Raw genomic sequence first — 11,465 nt, 5'->3', positions numbered from 1 at the left:
CTATTCTGGAAACTGAGACAGTGTAGGATGTTAAAAATGGATCAAAGACAAATGCATACCAAAACAACCAAAACAAACCAAAAATACAACTGCATCACAACTGTTGCTATTTTCAGAACACACAAGTCTATTATTATTAGTATGAGTAGTAGAACATGTAGTGATTGTGTCAGTGGTGCTGTTATGGTGTAATGTGAACCCACACACGACTTACACCTTCAGAAACTCAGTACAAAGGTATTTTGTTTATTTGAATAAACCCTGAACAAATTGAATAAAATAAAATAAATGTAACATTTCACATATGTACACTACACAGTTTCACAGGAAATATTTCCAATAATAAAATAGATATCCAACTTTGGAAATACACAGTGCTTAGACAACCTAATGAAAGATCAGACAATCAGTCTTGGTTCCCGTTGTGTCATTTCGTTGACCTCCTCTGAACTGAGGTCATTGTTTCTCAACCTGCATTGCAAAAGAAAAAGACAAAAAACAATAACAATGCACAGGAAGTTTGGAAATGGAAACACAGTTTAAAGCCAAATTCATATTCGAGCTACACTAATATATGCAGCATCAGCAACAAGTTCTTTTTTGCACTTAAACTAGCAGTACAGCCATGCATTGCTCCATATTCAGGATGCAAACTGATGAGTGTACGCTTTGGTGTGCATCACATACCATATTGACTTCATATGGGTATTGTGTTCAAGGGCTTGAATCAGACACTCCACTCCTGCTCTGGTTATGCAGTTTTCCGTCAACCTTTGACAGGAAATAAGAGGGCGGAGCAATTTTAACACTATGCGGTACAGAGAGTGCTCAAATGTTAAAACAGCCTTTTAGTTATTGCAAATGTCACATGCACTAGTAACTTTAAGAAAGTACAACTTGTCGCCAACACTCACCAAAGCTCCTCCAGTGATGTGCTGTTCCTGATGATGTTGGCGAGGGCACGAGCACCTGCAGTCCCGACACCATTATCTACCAGGCTGCCATGACAAAGAATAATAATCATGTTTAAGTAAAGTAACTGAGGACCTTCAACTACTACTAAACAAAAGGTGCAAAGATGTGCTCTATCCCTGGCAACAGAAACCTACTGATATTAGCACACATGTATTATTTCATACTATAATTTTTGTAATGCATTTTCCACACTGTCAAAGGTTACCTACATGTGTCAGTGTTTAAAGTAAGTATTACCTCAGCCACAACAGAGATTTGCTGCTCTCTAGGGCACTGGCAAGGGCCTCTGCTCCGGCATCTCCTATCTTGTTGCCCCAAAGCCTGAGAACACAAAAAGATTAGTGAATGGAAATGCACCAACAATACCAATGCATGAAATTTTGCATTCAATTTTTACCCTAAGTACTTCAGTGAAGGATTGACTTTCAGTCCCTCTGCAAGCTGCTTTGCCCCCTCTGCTGTTATATTGTTGTTTCCTAGCCTGAAAGTAAATACAGAAGTTAATGTGTTATTCCTTTACACAACACAGACTTAGTTATTAGTGCAGTTCTATGTTAGTGCCACATTTGATGACTGCAAGAATATTCTATATGTGCTGACCTTAAAGAAAGGAAATCCTGCTTGGTCTTCAGAAGATGAGAAAAGTGCTGCGTGCAAGCATCGGTTAGCTTGTTGTTGAAGAGCCTGCAGAGAAACAAAGTGATGACTCAAGGTAACTGATAAAATGTCATTTGCAACTTCTTGGTAGAGTTATTAATCATCTGAACATTACGTACGCAATCTTCTGGAAGTTGTCACACTGGATACCTTTAGCGATCAGTTTGCGAATTCCTTCATCTGTAATATTATTATTTCTGAGGCTGATAAAGGAACAAAATAGACACTTAAGCAGAACAGTTTTTATTCCGTACAATGAATTAATAGCCAAATGGCTGACAAATAAAATTGTAACAAAGAAAGAATTTTAAACTTTTCACACTCACTAAAGGGAATTACAAATGTGCATGCAGGGAAGAAGCTGCTCCACTCCAACATCGCCTACAGAGTTGTTGTCCAGCTGGAGGCCCACAGGGTTTCTTAAATGCTGGAGCACAAAGGCCAGTGCAGTGCACTCCACAGGGCCAATGTTACAGTATGTCAGTTTCAGATGGTCCACCTCCAGCTTACTCATCGCCTCTTTGGCGATACTGCTCTCCTGCATTTCATAGATGCATTTGATAAGCCAGACGAAGCCCGGCATTGCATGCATGCTCTTCTTCTCCCCCTGCACAGGTTGAGGGATGGACTTGAAGTGTTTCTGCATGCCTTTGGAAAGGCATCTCGCCACCTGTCGGATCTTTTTTTCTAACATAGCGCCGGAGCAGCAGTGGAGCCACAGGCTTCGATGGCGCTGGGACAGGAGACCAGACACAAAGGTGGCGGTGATCTGCAGATTCGGTGTTTCGGCTGCTGTAGCTTCCTCCTTGAAAACCTGCCCTTGTTGGTCAGTAGAAGGCAAGCAGGCTCGGAAGCACGCGCTGCCCAGACCTGTGCCCCTCATGTCCTGGAGATCAAAAAGCTTAGAGATAACTGATCGGTTAGCATTACTCGCCAAGACAACGTAGAGAGCAGCGAAGAAACATTGCATTGTCAAATGAAGGAATTCATACTGTTTACTGTGAGTGGAGGACATATCATTGCTTTGTATGAGAAAGCCCATGCAGTTATCCTTCTCAGTTACACCACATGTCTCCAGGTCTGCACCTGAGAAGATGTAACAGGTGCTTGCTATCCCCTCAAAAGCAAGCTGCCCTAAATGCAAGACTGTTTGGAGGTGCCCCTGTAGCCAGCCTAACCTCATGGTGGTCTTTGGGGGGCTTTGGTGCTGCAAAAAGTGCTGTAAGATCATCAGGTAGATGTCTGTGATTGTCTGTGGGCTGCCTTTTCCGCAGCCGAGCAGCTCCTTATGGCACTGTGAGACAATCCAGCAGAGGACCGGACTATGACACAGTCCAAGCAAAGCTGTGTTTGCCTGTAGGGACTCTAATACTTTGGCAGCTACAGCGGCGTCACAGTGATGCTTTCTTACAAAACATTCGATCCCAAATGGGGAAAAGCCTTGCAGCAGGACCTTTTTGCAAAGGTGCTTCGTTAACCCAGGGCCCACTGCCTCTGGACGACTCGTGATCACTTTCCGCACACCCTTCATCAGGGAACCCTGGATTAAGTTGAACAACAGAATATGAACAGGTGCACGCTCGGAGGGGCAGCAGATTCTGTGTTCGTCTGAAAAGTTCTGCTTGAGCTCGTCAAGGCCGTCAAAAGTGAAGAGGATGAGATGCGGATTGTCCAGGATGAACTGGAAAATCTCTCCCTGTTCCCTGTCAGGCCAGCAGCAGTGCTGAAACAGCAACTCCTCGACAGACAGCTCCCTCTGCTCTGAGTTCAAGTGGCGACAGCTGAATGGAAATAGAAGGACAAAGTCCTGAAGGGCTGCCCCCCGAGCCCAGAGCAAGTGCATCCTCTGGAGTAGGGTGCTCTTCCCGCTGCCCGCCTCGCCTGATATTAGTACGGTGTCAGCCTCCTCGTTCACTGTGCCCGCCGTACCGATTACGTCCTCCAGGCCCAAAGGTCCGCAGTCGTCAGCACAGTTGTGAGCTAGTTCTAGCTGGCCTTCAGTGTAGATGTCATCCAGAGACATCTGGCTCGTCCCTCCATACGTACTGAGAAAGCAGGACTGGGCAGACACAGAACTACTCAGCTTCTTCTGGTACTTCAAGAATTCTGTGAAAAGAAGTGTACAAACAAAAGATAAACTAGAATCAGTCTATGAATTAGAACTGAAAATCATTTCTTGTCACTGCACACTGACCAGATTATATTTTGTAATGTCTGAAATGTGGAACATGGACAAATAGTCCTGGCATATTTTTCAATGGGTATTTTTTTAGTCAAGCTTTCATTTTAGAGCTCCACTTCTATATTTTCAAAAGAAAAGTATAAATAATGTATATTTCAGAGTATGCACAGGTTTAAACAAAGATGTGTGTCTGCTTGGTTTATCATGCTCATAGAAATACATTTTCAGGATGAATAATAGCAACAGACCTTTGGGGGGAGTCCCTTTCTCCTGGCTCAGTAAGGATCCGGTTTCCTGTTTTTCTTGAATGTACTGCAGGACGACCGTTGCCGCTGAATTGCCTTTGGATCGGACATGGTCAAGCAGACGCCTTGCCTGATGGTCAACAATTACACATTCGTTACTGGAGTGACAGTTTAACATTTTTGGAAATGCAGTTTTGCAGTAACTGATATCACACAGACCCTCGGCCCACCTGACATTAACATCCATCCTGGGTGATCAGACCATTCGTGGTCAGATAAAAGTACAGATGTGAATGCACCCATGATGCATTGTGGACCCAAAGAGGTCCAAACTGCTCAGACCACATTCGGGGGAGGTTTGTGACACATGTGGCCACATTCATTTAGCAGTGTGAATGCTAATACTTCCTGGGTCACATTTAAGGAACACTTACTCAACTGATTTCCTTTGAATAAACAATGGAAAGGCTGACTGCAGCTCTTGGTGCCACGTTCCTGTTTCAGCAGGTTTGTTGGTTTTGGGTGGGTTTTTTTTCCCTCCACTCAATCGGGTCCTGATGGTTCAGGTTGTATATTCCAAACCCACTGAACTGTGTTCAGATATTTTCAAACGTGGAATGCGTATACTGTATACATTTCTAAAAGGCAGCGCATTAAAATGAGGGTTGGTGCAAGGATGTTCTATTGTGTTCAATGCCTTTTGCTTCAACTCCTCTTCTCCCGTTTCTGTATGCGTTCGTGTGTTAATTTACCGTTATATTTACATGATTTTAACTAAGCAAATAGTTTTGACTGATAAGAATATAAACATAAAATCAGAAACAGCTTGATTTTCTGTATGACACCACTAATAATAAAAAGCAAACGCCGAGATTCAGCATCATGACAAGACAGGCGAAGAACAATTACAAAAAGTTGTCAAGCCACATTTGAATGATGTGTATAAAACTTGTGAGTGCTTACAGTACCTGCTGAGTGGGGGTATGTATAGGTAGCCGCACTTCATCACAATCTGCTGAGGTAAAGTGACCTGATTTAACCAGAGCTTCCAGAGTACCATCAATACAGCCCTGAAGCTTGCAGACAATGCTCGGCCTTTGAGTCAGAAGACTCTGAGTTGATGTGCTCTGAGTTTCTTCGTTTGCTTTTTGATTTGAAGAGCATCCAGAGAAGGAGAAACCAGCTCCCTGCACTTCAGGCAAAACCTGTTCGAGAGCAGTGAGGAAGAGCTCACAGGTGTCCACACCCTTAGTATAAACCAGGTCGAGCAACTGTCTGGCATTGGAATACAGTGCCCTTCCCGGTATCTGAATGTTCTGGTAGTCCTCCCATGTGAGCTCTCCCTGGGCGAGCAGTATATCAAGAACCCTTTCCAAATGTTCAGCTGACCCGCTGCTGCACAGTGCATGCAGGATCTCTGTCCGTTGTTTCAGCACAAGCGCCTGGGCAGACATGCTTTGAGCATGTCAGCATCCATGCTTGGGGATATCCAGCGAGTATTTCTGCTGCTTCCAGTGTCACAACCTGTCACAAAAAAATACCCACATTGTTACTGTACTACCCACCTACTGCTTCACTCTCACATTGTTACTCAGATTTTCATTAGATACAGCAGGAGTATCCTTACTAACACCATAGCTTTTTTGGACTATTTTTTTTCTGTGTATATGTATTACACACTCCTTTAAAAAAAAAAAAAACACAAGAACATACTAAAGAACTTCAACTCTAAAGGCATACAACACACAGTAACGCTACTGTAAAAGGAGCACTTACGTTAGCATCTCAAAGCTCTTTTCCCTCCATCTGTCATCAGGGCAGAAACACTGCAAAACTTCAGAGTCACCCCTTCCTCATTCTTTTGCTGAAAACGAAACTCACTCTGTTCCCAAGTCCCTCCTGTAAAATGGAAACCAAATGCTACCAGCATGTAGCACTTGATGTTTCATCTAAAACATCAACAGGGTGTGCTCGAGTCACTTGTCCCTTGTTTTCCAAAGAAAACAAACGTGTTTCACAGATGGTCTGTGGATCGTGAAAGGTGGTTGAATACAGTCTGCTACATGCCACAGCCCATTGTTCACTGAGATGTGATGGCATTTCAACATCCCCCTGCCTCCTGAGGTTTCCAACGCCACATTTTAAAAACCATAAAGAGGAATTATAGTTTTTTTAAAAAGCAGAAGTGCTTGCATTGAATGGAATCGGTTCATTCGTACTAACACCAAAGACAAAAAGTGCAGGTCCAAGTTGGCAGTTTCTCTGGTTGCAGTTTGGGGTTGCAGCCACAGGATGGAACTGTTGCATAAATAAACCAACCTGGTTTGCTCATGAGCCCTGGACTTTCTTTTTTTTTTCTCTCTATGACACATTTATTTATTTCCCTTTTTTGTCACATTTCTTTGTTTCTTTTTATATCTGAGGTGCTGTCTTCTTCCCGTCATCCAACCGTCTCTGTGCACAAGGCACAGTTAAACTACAGCGGTTTAATTAGAAATCCTTTTATGATTATAGGCTGGGGAGGGATTACTGAAGGGTTTGTTGGAAATATAGATACAATCATCTTAGTATGGTCATAACTCTTCCGTGTTATTTGGGAGTAATACTGTATCCACTGACAACCTGCAGCCGAGGCAGCATGCTGTGCATCTGAACTTCAGAACGTCTTACAACACACAACCACAAAGCAGCTCATGATGTTGCTTCCTTTGATGTCAAGAAGAAATAAGTGCAAGAGGGACTTTTTGGGCAGTCACATGATTTATCATTATTGTTATTACAGCTTCCTCCTGCGTACCATGATTAGTTTATTATGTGTCTTCACCGTGCCCTGTGGGGGGAAATCCTCAAACACGCAAGGGCAGGAGCAATCAAAGACAAACTGGAAGAAAAGTTTTAAAAGGGAGCTTCTTTTCTTGTTCTTCTTTAAGAAACAGGCAGCGCTACCAAGGGGAGTGCAATGCAGAGTGCTCTCTGTCAGGCATCCTGCACGAAGCTCTAAGGAGGAGTTCTGTCATCCAAATCACAGCAGGGGGTCCAGAGAAGTTTGGACGGATAAGAAAGAAGTTAAAAAATTGTCAATAAAGACACAGATGAAATCCCAGAAGACATCTGAATATTTCTGTCCTCTGTTACAGCAGAATTCTTCACACTTTGTGCCAAAGCTTGGAAAATATGCATATAAATATGCAAATTCATGGATTTGGACTACATGACCTTGTTCATTATTAATGAATAGATTTTTGGACCAGTTAAATAGTTATGCTCTTCTAAATCACATTTGAAAATTAGGTTAAAGTGTGTTTCTATGATAGACCCGCAGACTGACTTAAACCTGGCCTGGAGGATCTACTCCTCAGCTTGCAGTTTATTGGGCATGAAAGTGAAGTCCTGGTCCATGTGGACTAAGTTCAGCTCTGTGTGCTCGACTAAAACTCCTGCCCAGCACTAAACAACCTCATCCACCAAACTGCATTGCTGTGACTGCAGTTCAATGCTGGATCTTTCCCGGTCTCCGAGCAGAGATGGAATACTTTGGCTGCAGCTATTTCATCGCTGTGCGTTCTTTCTGTGTACATATCAAAAGCACATGTTGTGGTGAGCTCAGTGTTGGGCCAGGTGCATTGACTGATGTACTGTATGTGTTCTGATTGGTTTGCCAGAGACTCAGAACTCCCATGCCGAAGCAAGTCAGCTCATCGTCGGTGTTTTCTGGTAAATAAACCCAGGAAACGTTGTTGGTTGATAATATGAACATTAAATGAATGATGTACTGTACTGCACACAGAGCAGTACCATGATAACATCATAACACATAACAAATAAGTAATCAATCAATCAATTGAAAACCTTATTTTGTCCTTTTTTATTTTGGTCCTTGTACAACTGGATACACAGTAACAGCACACATACATTTAAATAGTATGAAAAAAAAAATCTGTTAATAGCTATATCTATTAACTTTAAATCAACCTAATAACAATGTCATCTGATAATCATTCCATTGGTGTCAGTACTACGCACAGCCTCTCCCTCTTTAAACCTCTTTAAATAAAGATTCTTGTCAATCAAATTTTCTGTCTATTCACTCAAAGCGAGTCTCTCCTGATTGTACTGTAGATAATGGATGAATGGTTGGAGATGTAGCGTTGATTCCATGTTAGCTGTCAGGTTACAATAAAGACACAAGACTTGTGACATTACATTTTATGTGTTTTGAAAGGTCCTGTGATTAGTAGCAAAGCAATAACTTCACAATAATATTTAAGTAATGAACATTTAACACAAGAGTTACACTAAGGAAACAACAGTGAGGATTCCCAGTCATCTAAAAAAAAATGGCTCAACCAACTCCTCTGTCCAGTGCATTTGTTCATCAAGCCTTTGAACAGAAGTAGTAAGAGGTTCATGTTCACAGGTTACAGAATTAAAAGGACTTTATATATAGTGTCAAGTAAGTTATGCAACATAACAACCTGTAATGTTACATTCCTCTGAGTCGAGACCTCATTACGTAACTTGTGACTTATGTTGTGATTTGATGCTATATACAACTGTAAATAAAATTAAACTGAGGACTAAATTGAGACAAGGGGGGCGATGAATAAAAGTGTATCACCTCATCCTGATTCACGGAGATATTAACTGCAACAATGCACAGATTTAAGCAGACTGACTCATACATTGGAAGGATGGATGTATAATTAGAAAAGGCCTCTCCGTGCCAGGAAGAGATGTGTTCAACAGAGGAAGAGCATGGCATCTCTTTGAGAGCCCACTGGTTTAGTGGGAGCACGTGTGTGTGACCATGTGCGTATGGGTGTGTGTGTCAATCAGGATTTAATTGACAGGAAGATTAAAGCTCACATCTGAGAGCCCCCCTTTTTGCAGGAGCAGCCAAGTTGAAGGAGTCTGGTCTCCAGCGTCTGCCCGAGGTTTGGGGTGCTGCGCTCAAGGTTAGTGCGGGCACCCCGCTGAGCACACGCTGTCTGAGATGGGTCCTACTTGTTGGACATTCATTATCAAACTCTGTTTGCTCCTTTCATCTGCAGCTCTCTGCAGCACTCAACGTAAACTACAGAGGCACCTTGCAGCTTGACATCTCTCCATTCAGGCTGTACCTTAAACAGCATGCTGCCACATCAAAGAGCTGCGGCTGCCTTTGATGTTGCAAAAAGAAAGAGCTCCAATGATCTACTAAAAACCAATGCAACTTTCTGGAGCCTTGTTTTATTCATTTGCTATCTCTAGAAGTCTGGAGTCAGTCTCTAGAAGTCCGCACAGTAGATTTGGATTTTAGAAAAGTTGGACTGTGCTCTTTGTGAAAAAAAAAAAAAAGTGAAAAAAGAAAAGCCAATACCTTTTACATTTTTGTGATGGGGTTTGTGTTTTCAGAATATCCTACAGAGATTGTCATCCAATGAAGCTCAAGCGGACTTCCATCAACTTTGAGGGTGTATATAACATTGCATATCAACTTCCTTTCCTGCTGACTATGACAACTTACAATGAAATACAAGGCTTAGACAGGGTATTGCATTAATTTGTCTAGCAATGGTAAATATGACTGTGACAAGCTTTTTGGGTCAGTTCAAGTAGTTGTAAATGGATGATTACTCAATCAGTGTCTGTGTCTATATATTAAGAATTTAGCTGCTTCATAATAAAAAAAAACAATTCCACATTTTCATCACAACCTTATAATTAATATCCTCAGTGTATACATTGTTAATACCAAAATCCTTCTTACGTTCAACCCTTGGCAGTGTGTTTCTGGTTTAATTCCAAGCTGGACCTTTGCTGCATGTCATTCTCCATCTCTATTCCCCCATATTCATGTTCCTATCTAATAAAGGCAATGTGCCAAAAAAAAAGAACGATTACAATCAACAATGTTTTCTCAATACAAGTGTGGATCAAAAAGTTCTGATACTGCTCCTGTTGCATTTCAATAGAGCGCAGCACCGTGACGTGCACGGAGCACAGAGAAGCTAGAACCTTTGTGAGTAAGTAGTCCAAGTCTCGGCACTTTATCAAAATCAGTTCCTGAGTTCCACATGCTTTTGTGGGCAGTGGTCCAGGTGCATCGGAGATTCTTTGCGCACGCTAAACTAAACGCTATACTGCAATATTCTGAAGTGTCTGAGGGAAAAGACCTGGTGCGCAACTTTACCACAACGACACAATCTTTGCTCCCCACCACCCCTACCCACTGGATTTGGTACCCTGCTATTTATTTATGTTCCCCAATAATTTTTGTGCAATTTCACAGAGGACTTGGGCAGAAGAAACATACAATTGTGTGTAAACGTTTGGGAGATTGGCAACAGAGACCCTTAAAATGCTTCAGAAAGCCTGCAGCAATAAAGTAATGCATCTAGCAAGGTGTTTTGCGAGGCATTCGTGTTTCAAGAGGGCCAGAACGTCACTGTCAAAGACCGAAGAAGGTGAACTCATTCCTAGGGGTCAACACCAAGTTCTACTGTGACATACTGAAGCGTCTGAGAGAAAACCTTCAGAGAAAACAACCTGAACTGTGGTGCGATGGCACACAATGCATTCACTCACAACGCATCCAAATGTGCAGGTTTCACACCCGCAACAACACAATGGTCGCTCCTTTCCATGCCTTCTCGCTGGACTTGGTTCCTAATTTGACACAAACTTCGATGTTCGCTCTCTGCTCGAGTTTTATATCAATAGAGAAATTGAAAATGTGCCTGTTCCACTTATCACAAAAACGTGTGCAACTCAGGTGCTGATAGTTTATAAACTCGTCATACTTTCTTACAAAAGTTAAAGCTTCCCTCTGGTACATGCACAATACCGTGCTGTGGCCCATTCATGTGCAAATGAGAAGTCTCTGGATTTTTTTTGATCGGAGCTTGGTTGATATCCCCAGACATATCCTTTAATAAAGCTGGTGCAACTGAGTTGTTATACATTTCCGGGAGGTACAAGCACTGCATCAAATGTTTGGTCTCAGGATCTAGATCACACTTTTCCTGATGTATGCACACACACACACACACACACACACACACACACACACACACACACACACACACACACACACACACACACACACACACACACACACACACACACACACACACACACACACACACACACACACACACACACACACACATAAAACTCTGAAAATGATCAATCTGTGTTTGTCTTTTTTGTAGCCAGTGAATTTTGCTTGAATCCTCAACAGACTTTTGCTTCGTGCTGATGACAAATGTGTTTTAGCTCTGGATTTCCAGACTGTGACAAATGAGATTAGTTAACAGTATATATTGTCCCGGAGTCAGACGGATACAAATGTTTGCCAAAGACTAAAAAAATCGCTCCTGGACACAAACGGCTCCTTCGTGGTTCGACTGCCTGTCATTCATCTC

The 11,465-nt window shown here is 42.3% G+C and overlaps 1 protein-coding gene across 1 annotated transcript; it reads right to left on the bottom strand.

The window, feature by feature from the left end:
- Positions 1-230: 230 nt before the first annotated feature.
- Positions 231-5,577, bottom strand: nod2 (nucleotide-binding oligomerization domain containing 2). The gene is made up of 10 exons (XM_069690384.1): positions 5,028-5,577; positions 4,063-4,189; positions 1,959-3,738; positions 1,752-1,835; positions 1,576-1,659; positions 1,373-1,456; positions 1,213-1,296; positions 915-998; positions 688-771; positions 231-471 (listed from the first exon to the last, which is right to left on the bottom strand). The coding sequence occupies exons 1-10, from the start codon at positions 5,511-5,513 to the stop codon at positions 399-401; spliced, it is 2,970 nt and encodes a 989-aa protein (XP_069546485.1). The 5' UTR covers positions 5,514-5,577; the 3' UTR covers positions 231-398.
- Between the last annotated feature and the right edge of the window lie 5,888 nt (positions 5,578-11,465).

The sequence above is a fragment of the Brachyistius frenatus genome, unplaced genomic scaffold, assembly GCF_029030835.1.
Source record: "Brachyistius frenatus isolate BFR_SWC_R1_liver_20210118 unplaced genomic scaffold, ASM2903083v1 Contig_9, whole genome shotgun sequence".
Lineage (NCBI taxonomy): Eukaryota > Metazoa > Chordata > Actinopteri > Embiotocidae > Brachyistius > Brachyistius frenatus.
The sequence above is the reverse complement of the archived record's forward strand: the minus strand, read 5'-3'. Positions and strand labels throughout refer to the sequence as shown.